General features: G+C 39.2%; 1 protein-coding gene across 1 annotated transcript in view; it reads left to right on the forward strand.

Annotated features, from left to right (window-relative positions):
* The first annotated feature begins 367 nt into the window (after window positions 1–367).
* Window positions 368–17165, forward strand: part of CSMD3 (CUB and Sushi multiple domains 3) — a 1253935-nt gene continuing 1237137 nt past the window's right edge. The window contains exon 1 of the mRNA XM_044245069.1: window positions 368–601. Coding sequence (XP_044101004.1) covers window positions 424–601 — 178 coding nt within the window. The 5' untranslated portion in view covers window positions 368–423. The remainder of the gene's footprint in view (window positions 602–17165) is intronic.

The following is a 17165-nucleotide window of genomic DNA, read 5'->3' on the forward strand; positions in this document are numbered from 1 at the left end:
TATTCACAAACGGCATCGCAGAGCTCACTCACATAATATTTCTCTGGCTGCTTTTACAGGCGGAATTGATCTATGGGGGTGTGGGGGGGGGACATAAACCAAGCCCCTAAATTTCAAATATTGTGGGGACTTTGTCAGGGAGCGGAGCTGGGCTTCAAGTAGCTCACGAGTGGTTTCTGGTGGTTGCTATAACGAGCTAGAATTGAGGTAGATTTGGGTGGAGGGGGGGGAAAGGCACAGGAAAAGACAGAATCCAGAGTAGCAGAGACTTTGTGCCCCCGTTGGAGAGATGGTTGAGTCCTCGTCAAGGTTGCTGTGGTATCCCAGAAACACCATTCACTCCGAGCTGTGACCGCGCACCAACAACAGCAACAACTCCACTGCGCCGGGCTGGGGAGCAGGAATTAGAAGCTCGCGAATAATATGAAAGGGATCCGCAAAGGGGAAAGCCGAGCAAAGGAATCCAAATCCCGGGAGCCTGGCACGAGAAGATGCGCTAAATGTGGCCGCCTAGACTTCATCCTGATGAAGAAAATGGGGATTAAAAGTGGATTTACGTTTTGGAATCTCGTCTTTTTATTGACGGTGTCTTGTGTGAAAGGTAGGTCTGCTTTCGGGGGTCCCCTCTGCTTGGATGGAGGTGAGCTGACTTGTCGCCGGAAAAAGGCTGGTAGCTTACTTTGCAATTTGCACCGATAAAATAATGATAATCCTGAAGAAGGAGTTGATTCACAGCTCTTTCGCCCCCCACCCCCAGATAGGAAATGCATTTTGCTTGCCAGATTTGGCGTTCAATGCGGTGATTGAGCTTGTGCTCAATAAATATTCTTGCAGTATGCTCAAACGAATACGTGAGTTGGTTCGTATAGCCTCTAACTAGTGGCTATCCAGGCAGAATTCCTCTGCAAGACTTTACTTGGTGGTGGTGAGGATTACCTTGATTTCTAGTCAAACCAGTGGGGTCTGATGCTTTGGCTAGAATATTTATATTAAAGACACTCGTGTAAATGCTTTTTAACCCTTTCAGGGAGGAAAGTTACTGACATGCAAGGAATGTGCTAATGTTAATGCTTTAGGACTCGGGGGTCTTCCAAGCATCCCCTCACTAACAGGAACGTCTGAATGCATATGTGAATTATTACTACGTGGGCTCTTGTGCACGGGTAAACTGTAGGGGAGCTTCCCTGGTAGAGGTTTGGATTAAAATGAGGCTTTACAAGGGTCTGAGACGCCAGGAAGTGTAAGGATCCACCTTTGGGGATGAATGAAGGTAGGAGGAAAGTCATTAGCTGACGACCAAAAAGAAAATCCCCAGCAAGTCTTAGCGTTCAGACAGGTAGAGTGAGTGTCACATGCACAGACAAGGGGAGGGGGTGGGTGGGATGGAAAATGTATTCCTAAGCAAGAAAGCTAGGGACAGTCAGAATCATTGGAAGAAAAGCTGTCCTCGGGGAGAAAAATAGATGCCCAGGTCTGCTCCACAACTTCTCCTGCACCCTGCCGCCCATTAATTGCTGCAAAGAATACTCAGGAGGTGTTTATGACTCATGCCATCATTTTTGAAAAATCACCTCCCCATACTCATGGCAGCTCGAATAGATGCGATGGATGTCGCTTTCAGTGAAGCTAGTTTCAAATCCCGGGTGTCTGTGTCTCGGGGGTGGGGGTAGAGGGTGGGTGGTGGGGGGTGTTTTGGCCCAGGCGCGCCAAGGCTGTCAACACAAACTGGACGCTTCTTCCTTTGTAAAGGAGTGCCTCTCTGAACCGCAATCGGGCCGCGTCTCTATGAAACAGTTTATTGTCCAGCTTGCAGCTGGCTGTCCCCCCACAGAAGGCAGTCCATTTGCATTCAGTGGAAATGATAATTCATGTTTTGGGTGGAGGGAGCTGGAGGGGTTACCTCTCATTCTATGAGGAGCAACGATGGATGACATGTCTCGAATTTTAATTTACATCCCTAAATGCCAAGAAGTCGCCTCTGGTGTCTGTGGCAGCAACTGTCTTGTAATTCCAACCTGCTCCTTAAAGCTTGATTCTCCCTGACCCAGCTCAGTTCTAAGGCAAAACGCCTGTCCTAAGCAGCGTAACTACGCTGCCTGGTGCACAAAAAGCGTCTCGGGTTGCTTACAATGGGTTCGTTTTCGCCGCCGGCTCGCCTCGCGAGGAGCCTCACATTTCTGCTTAGTCCGCCTGCCACTGGGAGTCGGTGGTTAATGGATGGCCCTGGGGCTGACTGCTAGACGGGCGCTTGGCGTGGGGGAGGCGCCGGGAGCCAGCGACGGCTCCTGGCAGGAAAAATGTTGGGGGGGGGGGGCTCCTGCTAGAGGATGACCGGGGTTAAGTGCGAGTTTTCATGTGATACCTGTTGAGCCAAAACACATTCGAGGGGCAGATGGGGGGAGGGAGTCTCCAAATCCGGGAGAGCACGCCAGCCTGACGAACACAGAACCGCGTTGCCTGCAATTACAGCCCGGCTGCCCGCACCTACCGTATTTTCTGAATAAGACCCGCCGCGGAAAAGAAGGGCGCGTTAATTTGGGTTAAACGGCACCAGGAATGGGACTCCTCTCCTCCACGCACAGCTCCTGGACTTTGGACTGAGACCATTGGTCTCCACTGAGTATATTCCAGTCTGAGGGACCCTGAGAAGAAAGAGTGTGTCACACTCTGCTTTGGTCCCGTTCAAAATCAATTTTTTACGGATCTTAAAAGACATTTTAATGGTAATAAGGTTGTTCTTTGTCACTTACTGCCACTCCGAAGGTTTCTCCTATATTTTACAACCTGGAACGCTGTCCTCAAATTCTGAGACGCAAACTTACCTGGGCTACGTGCTTTAGACCTGTTCGCTATCGGGGGTGGTGCCAGCCTTAACAGTTGCTTATTCTCCTTTTCCCTTTTTCTGATTTTACTTTCTCCCTCTCAAGGCTTTCCTAAAACCCCGATCGCTGAAAAGGCTTACCTGGTGTTTCCCCTAATGTCTATACCCGCTTTTGTTTTCCACACTGTTTCTTCTGGACTCTCTGGCCCAAAGCAAAGCTCAGAGTGCGGAGCCCTTTTAAGAGCTTTGCACGTCCTAATCTGGGTTAGCAGGAGCGTTGGCAAAGTCTGCGGGGCGCCGTTTTCCCCGTAAACAGCTCAGGCCACAAGAATTCCACCTTCTGCCCATACTTTCCATCCCTTCACCATCTCACCTCTGCCTAAGGCAACTACGACAAAGAGGCATCGTGGAGGAAAGGCCACAGAGTAGAAGACAAAGTGGCCTTCGGTTGTAGGCCCGAGCTGCTGAAATGACGGCCAACCTTATCTGGCCATTTTATTTCCACTGTCAGCATCTCAAAAGGTGGCGGACAGAGGACTTCAAATCGGGATGGGGAGCTGCTTGGACCTGACGCAAGCAAGCCTGTTGTAAGCTATCTCACACGCACACAAACACACGCAAACACACACACACTCTCTCTCTCCCCCCAACACGCGCTCCCCAGCGCAGGCAGGCAAGCAGGCAGAGGTTTTTGAAACGCAGCCTGCAGCTGCAGCGTGTCTGTGGAGGTTTCACTCACACAGAAACTGTGAATCTCCAAGTCGTGCTTAAAAGTCCCGCCCACGTAAACAGACACTCGGGGGTACTTTCCCACGCTCCATCTCGGGAGAGCGCACAGCCCGCGCAGGAGGTACCATGCAAAAGGTGCAGGAACCTGGCGCAGGTACGGAACGCACTGCCCTCGGTCGACAGGTGGGAGAGCCTGCGCGCAGCCTTCCACATCCTGCATCCGGGAGTGCTTCCCGGGGCTCCCGCGGGACCCCGGACTTCGAGAAGGATCCACGTTTCTGCGTGCTCTGGGATTCCAAGGAGATGTGACTCCTGCCACTGAGCTCTTCTGGAAGAGTGGGTTTCACACCCTCTCCCTCAGCTAAAAAGGGTCGCGGGTGACCCTGCGGGAGGAGAGCTGGCAGCGAACTCTGGAGCATCTTCTGTGGTTACCAGAATGGCCGCGCCGGGAGGTCTCAGACCCCCGCGTGTCGCGTCTTCAGGGACCGACACCCTCACTCCTCGCCCTCAGGCGACGGTCTCACCTGACAGAAAATATCTGTCCTCTCTCGAGGGAGGTTTTCCAAAGGGAATGCAGTAAGTTAAAGTCTTCACAAAACAATAATTAACAACAAACCACAAAAACAAAACCCGCTTCCCCTTCATCGCCACGGTCAAAAGCCTTCCCTTGAAGTTGGCACGTTTGAGACACCTGCCGGGCGACAACATTTTGTGTTCGAGGCAGGGGTCCCGCTGCAGGTTGGACAGGTCTCCTCCGTCTTTTTCCCTTGCGAATACTTTTTAATTGCCTCTAGAAGGCCAGACTCCATGAAATTTCAAAGAAACACCCGAGGCTGAAAACGGAGCCCTGACTTGGCCTTGCCCCGTGTGTGTATTGCTGGGGGGAGGAGATCCACATGGCCTGACACCGAGGGGCCTTCGGGAAGCCTCGGGAGTGCACGTGTGTGTCCCTGGGGGTGTCCGGGGCTGAAACGCGTGGCAGGGAAACAGCACGTTTACGCCCCCCGGACTCTAGATGGTCGGTGGTGCCGTGGACACTGCTGCCGCGCTATCCTGTGGGGGCGCCGGGAAAACTCCGGTCCCCCAAGCTGACCGCAGCGCTGCCCTCACTCAAACCACCTCTCCTGTGGTGGGCATTCAGGGAGCTCGAAAACCTCACTGGGGAACAAGGAATTGGGACTGCTGTGCCTATACGACCCCTCCATTCCCTCCCTAGCTCCCTCGCTGGGGAATATGAGAAGCAGGAGGCAGTCCCAGGGTTCAAGCGCCAGGAGGGCTTAGTAGGAGCCGAGGGAAAAGGGCAGAAGAAATGAAACGGCGTGGGGTCATCCCAGTCACCGTGTGGTCCCCTACCAGCGCCGCTGGAGTGGCCTGCTCAGGGTCGAAAGCCGGGCGCGCACAGGGATTGCAGCACATTGCAGAATAGTAATGAAGCAGGACGACCGTAGAAAGAAAGATCTACTCGGGCATTAGGCGAGTTCCCTTCTCCCTGAGTACTTCGCCTTCGGGGAGACTTTTGCACCACGGAGTTGCTAAGCCAACCCAATTTACCGCCCGAAAAGGCTCGAACAGCTCCCAGAATTCTGAGCTGAACTTCCCTTGGACAGTTACATTGTTGAAATTGTTCTGAAATGTCATTTTGCAGCACCGTGTTTTCTCGAATCTTCTGGGGTTGGGGGATTGGGCGGGGGGCGGGGGGTGGTGGCAGGGAAGGCTGCTTCAAGCCTGCGTAGGAAGAATGTGTGAGCAGAAATAATTAAGGAGAAGGGTTCAACCCCTTGAAAACCTGATGCCAGTTCCTTTGAGATCCTTCAAGGAGAAAAGGCATAAAATTACTGTAGGAGCATAGACTTGGTTGCAGTAGTTATTACTCTTCATGATATTAATTAGCCTTACTTTGAGGGATGGCTGAATAGATTTTGGGTATTTATGTCTTTTTCTTGAACACAATTTGGTATCTAAGGAAATTCTGAAATAAAGCAATAGCAAATGGCATCTATACATGATTCTATATATAGTAAAACTATCACAAGTGAGCTCTGAAAAATAGGCAGGAGAGGTACAACAGTTAATAATGTCTTTGTACCCATGTGGGAACCCTCTAATGCTAAAACACTTGTCTAACATCTCAAATACAAATAACTGAAAGGGACTAAACTCAGCTTCACTTGTCTCCAAATATCCTCCTCCTTGTGTACCGAAAGATCATCTTTTTTCTCTTTAACATCAGGGTCTCCGGAAAGAGCTGCAGTGTTCTGTCCAGTTTGGGAAACTACTATGAAGCACCAAACAATGTATCTACTAAGGAAGCGGTTACTTTAAGCAACATGACTACTTGGGAAAATATGCCTTTTTGTACTTCAAAGTCCAATGGTTGAAAGATTAGAATGAAAATGTTTGCAAATTAAAGAGATTAGAAAAAAATGTGTGAGATACAAAAAAAAAATGTGAGCTATAAATAAAACTTAAGGCTATTTTATCTATCTATCTATAAGTAGATAGTTGCATTAAAACACAGCTTCCCTTTTTACCTCTTTTGTCCATTCCCTTTATTCATAGGGCAAAGGGGTGTGTAGATGAGGGATACAGTGGCAATTCTGATTTGGCTTTTGGATGAGGTCTGTTAAGAATGTTAGAACAGATGTTATTGTTAACAAATACATCTTTTCTCAAAGTGAGCAAGTGGGTGATTCACGGTATTTTCCAAAGAGATCAATCTCCATGTCTACAAGATTTTCTTAGATTTAGGCCCCTTATAAGGCTCTCATTCTCATCAGGAATATCATGTTTACAAATGTCACAGAAAAATCAGTTTGTCAAATACCTTCCAGTAGTCAAAGTTTCAGTATTGATGGCCATCCTTCCGTATCTCAAGCCTGCAATCCTGTAGCCATCAAATGCATTTCATGCCATCAGGCCCTATGTTACGCTACTGCTTGGTGCTGGGTAAAAGTTCCTAAGGATTCATATTTTCTATATAGTCATGGCCTCTTGGCCACAACCCCATCTGAAATCCCCTCTAAAAAGTCTGCATTTACAATCTTCATACACATCACACACCTTGTAACTGGATAGTAAGAATATCAGTGGTAATCATGTTGTCTTAGATATCACAACATTATTCTATTGGCTATGCTTGCTCTGCAGTGATTTTCAAACTGTTCCTGACCAAAGAGCATCAGCATTCTCTTGGAATTTGTTAAGAATATGAACTCCCAGGTGCCAACCCTGGGCTTACTTGAGATAGATGCCTTGGCAGTTGGGCACAGACATTAGTGTTTTTAACATGTCATCCAGGTATTCCTGATGTGGTCTAAAGTTTGAGAACCACTACAGCAAAGAGCAAGAGTTCTGGAGCTACTGAGACCTGAAGTCAAATGATTTTGCCAGCAGTTATATTTGTACCAGCAGCCCAACTTTCCTAAACTCCAGTTTTAGTCTCTATTTAAAAAAAAAAAAAAAGAGAGAAAGAGAGAGATAGTAGAATATCAGTAGACCTATAGGGAGAGGGAGATTATGCATTTACCATATACAGTGCCTGGTAGCTATCATCAGTATTATTCAAATACATTTCCATGTGCAAAGCCAGTGTAAATGCCCACATACTTAATCCCTAACTTGTAGCCCTAACTTGTCCATAGCAGTAAATAAAAAATGTAGCATCTTCTCACTAGCTATTATCATAAAAGTTAATATTTTAAGTACCATATATCAATTAGTACTATGTAAGAACATTAGCAATTACATGCTTCAGGGTAATTTTTAAAAAATTGTTAACCACTTGTTTTGTAGAAGACAGAAACAATTATGGAATGAAAATATTTTCTGAGGCTGATTTAATATGTAACATCAAATAGTCTTGTCTTCAATAAGGTCTATACAAGTCTTACAAGTTGATAAAAATAAAATCAGTGTATTGAAATTTTTTATGTCTCAAAGAACTTTAAGGAACAGTATTTAAAATCAAATTCTTATTTATTTCTTCTTACAATCTGGACACAATTTCTTATTTAAAAGCTTTTTAATCTAGAAAACCTGTTGTGCATTTATTTTCTTTGTGTTTTTCTTCTGTTTAGCCATATTAACATAGAATTAGTAGCCCCTTTCATTTGCATTTACAACTGCACATTTCTCTCACATGATCTATATAAGGCAATGGTGTCATTCAAAACTCTACCATAGAAAGTATGGCACATTCTATAAATATTACTGATGTAAGAACAACTGATAATGTTAGAGATTATCTGCAATTTTAGTGGTATCTGAAATATTTTAAAATTCTCTTTAAGACATAGAAATAAAATTTCTAAAACAATGAATATTACTACATTTGATGGGTTTAAATGTTCAGTAAGTGATTGATATGTATAAAAAGTGATGAGTGATTCTCAAGAACAGAGTTTGTAATGTTCAAAATCATAAAGTCCTTCTTCCTTGCTTTGTTTTACATTAGCATATTCTAAAAGGAACATTTATGCTTACATAGTTTTAAATGATGAGGAAAATTTTTAAAACTATGAAGTTTTAAAATATAGTTGGATACTACTTTGAAAGGGATTTTAAAAATGGAAACAGACTCTGCAGAAATGGATTTATTAAATCTCTAGAAACATTGGAAAATCTAGGACTACCTTCTACCTTCTAGTTTTCCATTAATAAGTCCATCAGGTTGACTCTAGAATGTTCAGAAGTGTTTCCTATAGAAACATGATATAGGACATTATTATGTCCTATAAAGTTTGGGGAAATAGTATTGGGGTAGAATTCTTTGTTGTGTCTTTTTTTTTTTTTTTTTTAATGTAGACGCCTCTGTGCTAAGCCCTTTCTAAGAAGTGTAGAGTTACATCTTTTACAGTGGTTCTCTCCCTCATTTTTCTGCTTTGATTTCTAGCAAGCAACCTGTGAGATGGCTGTTATCTCCTACATACAGTTTGTTATCTCCATTTACAAATGATCCACATTTCCTAAGGCCAGAGAAGTACAATGACTTTCCATGATCATAAGGTTAGCAAGTTAGTAAAATCTGAAATGATAATAGATTCAGAAGCTCACAGACTTATTAAAAGTTAAAACTGTAAGGGACTAAGTTCCTAATCAAGATTCTTCAGTTTTAAGAGAAGAAACTGAGACCTTGAGAATTTATTTTAAAAGAAAGACTAAAAGTACTATTCTCTGTGTGTGTGTGTGTGTGTGTGTATTTATATAGTGTCTCATGGTTATAGGAATACATAAATTCTGTTTTATAATCTTCAACTTTTTTGCTCAAGTTGCCTGACATTATTCCTATGATCCTGTATGATAGATGTGAAAGATATTTTTAGTTTTATAAGCAATAATAAGTGAAGTAAATGTACAATAATGCATATGTGTGTCACTATAAGATATAAAACTTTTCAGTGCATTAAGTATTAAAAAAAAGGAATCAAAATTTATAACCTTAGATCCTAACCCAATACTCTTGAGTGAAATGTAAAATTTATAAATGCAGATGAAATTATGAACTTCACAAATACAATAATATTTGGATATAAAATGGTTTACCAGTTTTATAATAAACCTTGGCAAATAAATTTTTTTCCATATTTCATCTTAATTGTCCATTTAGTTCTATAGATTTTGAATGATGGGAAAGTTCTTATAACTAGTCTCATGTCTAATAGGGAATGCGAATTAGATTTATTTGTCAGAACAAAGGAGTGTGTTTTTAAAACATCATATATAAGCTTCATCCACACCATCTACTTCGTTCCCTAACTGCATCCTAAATAAAAGTACATGTATAGTGATGTACAGAAGAGATAAGACAGAGAAATGAAGTTTCTTGCCAAGATTTAAAGTGTGCAAAACAGTCTTCAAATTCCCTGTCTAGCACATGTTTCTCTTTATTGGGAACCTTTATGAGCTTCTTTATTTAGTCCTGATTGGTTTGTGGGAATAAACCTCCTTGAGAGGAGAGACCACTATGCCTAACCCCAAATTATGACCAGACCCAAAATAGTACTTCCTGAAGTAATCATGTAAGGAGACACAGATACAGAAATGTAATATCAGTAAATTAGAAACAACACTCAATTTAAAGAGTAACCTAAAAATTAAATCCGGGTATTTAAATATACGCAAGAAAAGAGTGCGCTTACACATATACTAAACTCTCCTTAAGTATCAAAAAAATACTGTTACTTTTTCTTGTGAAGGTGATAAAATCTATTTTCATATGTAACAAAGCACTTTGTCCTTTCTGAATTTTTTACTCTCCCAGTATAAACTAACATTTTTCTTACTTGCATTATTAAAATTTCATCTGTGAGTATAATTTTAGAGATGTCATTTTAACCTACATTTTTAGTTTTAAAGTTCAGGTATCCTAAAAATGCCTTCATATGGATTATTCATAGCATATACTTATTATGTTGGATACTTTTTTAGTGGGACACCCTTATTTTAAATAATTTTATATCTTACAACAGCTAGATGTAGATTTCTCCGAAGTTGACAAAAGCTAGCCATAGGGGCGCCTGGGTGGCTCAGTGGATTAAAGCCTCTGCCTTCTGCTCAGGTCATGATCCCAGAGTCCTGGGATGGAGCCCTGTATCAGATCCAGCCCCACATTGGGCTCTCTGCTCAGCAGGGAGCCTGCTTCCTCCTCTCTCCTCCCTCTCAGCCTGCCTCTCTGCCTACTTGTGCTCTCTATCTGTCAAATAAATAAATAAAATCTTTAAAAAAGCTAGGGATAAAGGTACACCTAAAATCTGTCTTCTAATCTATTTCCTACAGTTATGCATTCCAGAATTTTATTTAATGTTGTCAATTGATTATTAGCCACATTCTCCACTTCAAAATTGAGTCTGTTATAATAATTTATTGAAATTTTAAATTACAAATTAACATTTTGTTTTCTTGATTTTGGTGATGGGAATGGGAAGTAAATTGATAAGTCAATGCCTTTTCTTAAGCTTGTTCACATTTCCATTAACTACTTGTTTCTCATTCATAGCTACCTAATAAATTTATCAGCTCTGTTTTATTATTTAATACTATTATAATTTCTCAAATATCTATTTTAGTTTTCTACAAGGACATAACTTTTTATTTGTTTCTTCACACTATGAGGATTGTTTGACTTGAAAGAAATCTGAAAATAATGTTAATTTCATTTTCTCCTACAACACCACATAATGGGTACCTGAGGTTTACCAACTGAGTCAATAATTTAAAAATATAATTTTAAGCTGAATTTTGAGTGTGTTACTATAGAAAAGAGAATAGGATTCTAATCTGTTGTTAGTCTACTAAATCATAATAACATAATGTTAACATATTTTAACTTCAGGCAATTTGTAATTTTTAGAAATGATTTTGTTTTCAATATATAAACTATTTTTTTCATATATAGGAATGACTTTTAAATCTGTTATTGGGGGTATAATTTGAATTTCCCCCAAATAAGGTAGTGAATTTATGGTGATCTATCTGCATGTTCTACTGTGAAGCTCTGTGTTACTAAAACCTGCATTTGTAAGATAATGGATCAGAGTTAGGAGAACAGCAGAAAAAATACAAGGAATCTCCTGAATATGAAACATGCTACCTTGGACTTATTGGCTCCATGTTCTAACTGACTGAGCTATGTAGTCAAGGCAAAATATTTACTCAGTGTTCACATATATGGAGAAACTCTGAGTTAAGGTTTTTTGGCTGATGTCTAAATCAAAACAGCTGAACTGATTCAAATGTTTTGGGTAAACAAATTTGCATCCATGCTGCTAATTTGTATGCCAACTTTCAGCTTCATAGTTTCTAAGATGATGGAGATGATAAACCCTCTTAAACGAAGTCTGCAATAGAAATGTTGACAGGCCTAAGATCACCTGTATTGAGTTCATGTCCAATGGTCTTTTCATGGCTTTTAAAGAAAAATTTTATCTATAAATCCAACTAGTACTTGATTGCTCTTTCATCTGCTAAATCTTTTTAAAGGAGGTCAAAGAGAAACTCTTAAAATCAATTTTCTAGCAAAATGCCAGGAAATCTTTAATATCTCTGCTAACTTGACAGTATTCATTAATATATTAATAGATGAAAATCAGAAATGACATTTTGAACTTAATTTTTAAATACTACCAATGTGTAAGTCCTTAGAAATTACCCATTTTTCAATAATTTGAAGATTACTACTTATTTTTACCTCTCGTTGCATAGGTTATTGAATCTCCATATTTTAGAAAAACTATATTCTGGTTATATAACTCCTTCCAAAGCAGAATTCTCAAAGGCCTCAAAAGAAATTGGAAGGTGTTAGACCTTAAGTTATGTCTTGTGCTATTTCATGTAAACATAACCTTAATTGTTTCCATAATTTTCTTTGGGCTTAAGTTTGATTTGGTTTAGTAAGCTTTTTGTTAGAACAGTATTATTTTGAATTAAATAGTTTGGTTTTGACATAGTCTAAGTTAGCAGTTGTGAAAGACTGTGGTCAGTAGATGGTATTTCCACAAAAATAATTGGTAGTTTATTTATCAGTTCCGGGACTCATTAACACTTTCCTTCACCCATCAATCATTTACTGAGAGCCAATATGTGTCAATATGTTTAGGAGATAAAGATGAAGATCTAGTCACTACCCTAAAACAAGACAGTCTTTATTTTGAAGTAGAATATAATAGCAAAGCAATCTGCTTATTGTGAAATTGTTTAGTTCTTCAATGGGATTCTCTTATCATGAAATATCAAGGTAGCTTACACCACCTTTATTTCTATATCCTATAATTTAAATCTTTATCCTAGCACAGGTAGGTATTAACATTCTATAGACATTGAAACTTTCCAATGCAATATATCTTTTTGTGATCTAACACAATTTTCTCTTGTAAATTTCCAAATTAAAAATGTTTATTGACTCCTATCTCTTCAGCCAACTGGTATTAACTAGTTTATTCAGTATTAATGAAGAACTTACATGTATTTCTACAACAGTGTTTGTAGAGATATTTTGTGATTAGCAAATCATGCTTCTTACCTATTTTTCCCTCATATTAGCTCCTGCCTCAGAAGTCACCTGCTTGCTAATGCTTTTGAATTTAAATTCAATTCTCTACCCCTTCATTTAGTGATTCAGGAAAAAAGCCTTGAGCCAAGGTCAACACATGCAAAGGAAAAACAAACAACTAAATATAAATAGAACAGATTCTGTCAGTTTTCTATTTCTTATTTTTTGTCTTTATCAAAGACCTATATAAGTAGATTGTGTTTTGTTTTGTTTTGTCTTTAATTCATGATTAAAAAGAGCAATAGAGGGGCGCCTGGGTGGCTCAGTGGGTTAAGCCTCTGCCTTAGGCTCAGGTCATGATCCCAGGGTCCTGGAATGGAGCCTGGCATCAGGCTCTCTGCTTGGCAGGGAGCCTGCTTCCTCCTCTCTCTCTCTCTCTCTCTCTCTCTCTCTCTCTCTTTCTCTCTGCCTGCCTCTCTGCCTACTTGTGATCTCTGTTGAATAAATAAATAAAATCTTAATTAAAAAAAAAAAGAAAGAGCAACAGAAGGATGTATGAATAGGTATAGAAAGAAATACTGGCATTGGGACAAAGCCAATTTTGCTATACAGGAGTTAAGTAGGTTTACAAGGTTAGAAAATTCTCTAAATTTGATCTTGTGTTCTACATTTTTCTCATTCTCGCATTTGAAATTCGATGAGTCATGTTATTTTAATGTTTGCACAAGCATCCTGCTTTATGATTGTCATCTCTGTATCCTTTTTCATATTCCATAAAGCTCACTTCTGATTGAATGCTAAGAAACATGATTTAATGTTTATTAATCAACACATATTAAGGAGTTTTCCTGATTCTAAGCTTCAAGATTTTGACTTTTAATGAAGATCAAAACCAAACATTTTCGTTATGTATGCAAACTGCTATCTTCTGTGCTTAGATTACTCCTGTGAAAAAAGTAAATCTAGAAGGTTGAGATAAAGGAGCTTTGGGTAACATGAATTGTTTTACTTAACTTGGTACAACTAAAAGAAGGAATCATGTGAACCACATTGAATTTCTAACACTTTCCACAACACATAGCATTAGCTCGGTTTATTGAGATCCCATACTAAGGCATGGGAGTTAATTTGCTGGATATGCTGATCTGGTTCCATCAACATCTCAAAACCTACATCTAAGCTCCTTTCTTTCTTTGATATAACAAAGAAAGCAGTCCTTTTACATTTCACAAAGCTGTATTATACAAAGGACCTGCACTGCCTTTCTACTCATTTTGTTTTTCCTTCTTAAGTTCCAACTCTCTTTTTTCTTTCAAAGTATTAGTGATAATTTACATATAACAACTGTGTCCTAACACGGGCTGTTTGTTTAGAATGCAATGGGGAGGCTTTCGGGTTGGCCTGTTTATTGTCCATACACAAGAAAAATCTGAGAAAAGCCATCTATTACATGTATAGGCAGCCTTCATGGAAACTATAAAATGGGGTACAATTAGTTGAGGTTAGAGTTTGGAACAAGTATCTTTGCTAATTCAGCTAGTTCTGGGAAGGGTATTTCATTAAAAGAGACAACCATTACCCATGCTTCAAGTACTTTCTAAATCCTAAATTACATGCCGTCAGTGAAATTTTGTTAAAAGTGAGTAAACACAGGGTAAAATAAGAAGTATATGCATTTTTTTATTAATAGCAGCTTTAAGCACAAATGTTCACAATTTATGAATTTTGTCTCCTGTATTTCCATTTCAATTTTTATAATACTTCATTTTATATGTGAAAATACTTCCCTCTACAAGGAAATCACTAGGCACTTCTATTTGTTCTGATTCTTCATTTCTTTTCTCATCTTCATAGCAGGAAAAGAAACTGATGTTCCTTGTCCACTACTGTTCACATGCCTATGTGAACTCATTTAAGCATTTCTACTTGGAGAGATTTAGACTTAACTTCTTATTAAATTTGAGGAAGCAACTTAGAAGAGAAAATTAGCTAATGTGGAGAAACTGGGTTTAAACCATGTGTACAACTCAAAACCATTGCTCTTTTCATCACACCAAACAGGATTTTATCAACTTTGAGGATTTTAAAAAAATAAATAAATAAAAATCAGAGATTGAGATGAATTCTGAATTCTTTCACATGGATAAGGTTATTTCTTTTCTGGAGTGAGTATTTCTGAACATAGAACAGTTTATTTTACATGCTTCAAGATGAAGGGAAGGCAGCAGAAACAGGAGAAGTCAGGGGTAACAATTTAGAAAGGTCAGACTAGTTATGTTGCCAGAGGGACAGGGTTTATGTTAGTGTTTGGACATGCTTTGTTGAGTCCTTTATTAAGTTATAGTTTACTGTTACAATGAAAAAAGAAAAAAGGAAATTGTGAAGAAAATTTGGGTGCTATGTTATCATAGTTAGGTATTATATTTAATGCTGCCTGAAACTATTTTTGTTTGTTTTTCTTTTGACAAATTAACATAGAAAGAGAGCCTTAACTGTAATGTGAAATAAGGTCTCATTTCACATTTACTTATATTCTTCTTTATTTTCAACAACCTACACCTCATGGAAAACTTTCTGTGAACTTATTTCTTAGAAATGTAAAATAAATAAATCATGTTTCCTTAAATCATGGCTCTTATTGTGTAAAAAGGAATACTTCAAAAAAAATCTTAAATTACCCACCACAAAATCTCCATACCTAACTCAGTACCTTATAAATAGAGTAAGCACTCAATAAACATTTAGAGACTTGAATTGGATTATAGTTAATTGAATTCATTAATTTGGTTTAGGTCCAACCTGTACACAGAAAAATCAATCTATATTGCCCAAATCTTTCAGTTGTTATACACTCCAATGTTTCTGTTAACGGTGCCTACTAATTATCTAGGAAATAAGATAATTTATGAAAAAAATTATATAGCTATTCAGTATGTAAAAGCATGAATCACCTCTATTACTTTCACTTTTGAATATGTAATCCAGTATCTTTCACTCGAATGATCTGCATTAAAGTCCCTTACTTCAAAATATCACTACCTTTGTTATCATTACACTAAGAATCCAAGGAATTACCCAGCCCTGATAAATTATCTTCGCTATCAGAAATAATCGCTCATTGTGCGGTCCTTTCACGACGTATTTTCAAGTAGTGCTCAATACATGAATTTGGAAACATTTACTATTATTCTCATCTCTAATCTGATAGAGTAGAAGGTAGATTCTAATACCAGCTACATCCTTACTGGTCAGGTGACCTTAAGTGCCTTATTTCCTTTAGGCTCAATTTCCTTCTCTCTCCCATTCTCTGTAGACTTCATGTCATCTCAATACCAAATGGACTGGTATGAAAAAGTACTCTATGAAGTATACATTGCCACAAATAATGATATTGCAACAGCAATGACTACTATTGTATTTATTTGAAAATAAATGACTGGCTGGGGCGCCTGGGTGGCTCAGTGGGTTAAAGCCTCTGCCCTCGGCTGGGGTGGTGATCCCAGGTTCCTAGGATCGAGCCCCATATCGGGCACTCTGCTCAGCCGGGAGCCTGCATCCTCCTCTCTCTGCCTGCTTCTCTGCCTACTTGTGATCTCAGTCTGTCAAATAAATAAATAAAATCTTTAAAAAAATAAAATAAATGAATGACAAGATGTGGTTTTGTATCTGTATGACTGTATATGTAGAATAGATTTTGATAAGTCTCTTTTAGTAAGGGAAATTCCATTTTACCTCCTTAACCAATCCAATATTTATCAAGATAGCTCCAAATATCTAGCATATGCAATAGCTATGGTGCTAATGTATTTCTTTATAATTCTCAAAATGGGTGCTCCTGGTCAAATTCTTCAAGAAAGTATATTCCCTTTTAGAAAGTCCAAATACACCAACAATGAAGTTCTAATTAAAATTATTGCCATTCTTCTTTGACCATTGAGGTATTTCTTGACTCCTGTTTGATTTCTTGATTTTGTTCCTGAAACAAGTCTAAATCTGATAATAAACTGTTGAGACTGGCCATAATGCCCAGAGGAAACTCAGTCCTCTATGATCTTAGACTTTTTAGTGGTTCAGAAATCTGAGCAGCTTATGGAGGGATCCATGATTCTAAAGAAAATATAATTCAATCAATTTATGCTTAAGTGTATAACAGAATTTTTTTTAACAGACAGAATTTAATATTCTCCATCCACCATAAGTGACCAGAGTTTGGTACTCAGGAGTTTTTTGTTTTGTTGCTGTTAGTTTTGTGTGTGTGTGTGTGTGTGTGTGTGTGTGTGTTTATTTTGTTTTCTTACTGTTTCTGCAGTGGATCTTTAAATTTTTTTTTTTTTTTTTTTTGGTCTTAAACAAAACAAGCCTGCTCCCCAGTTTAAAATATATTCCTACTTTTTCCACTTGTTGAAATGAAAACTCTCTCCTCTTCAGATACATTTCTCTGGGTGCTATTTAGTTGAAATTGAATTTTTCTTTCCTCATATCAACCTTAAATTTCAGAATTATAGTTCCTACAACAACCTGCCTTGTATTCAGTGATTTTTTAAAAAGATTTTATTTGACACAGAGAAAGAGATCACAAGCAGGCAAAGAGGCAGGCAGAGAGAGAAGGGGAAGCAGGGTCCCTGCTGA

Source organism: Neovison vison, chromosome 4, assembly GCF_020171115.1.
Source record: "Neovison vison isolate M4711 chromosome 4, ASM_NN_V1, whole genome shotgun sequence".
In the NCBI taxonomy this organism is placed as follows: Eukaryota; Metazoa; Chordata; class Mammalia; order Carnivora; family Mustelidae; genus Neogale; species Neogale vison.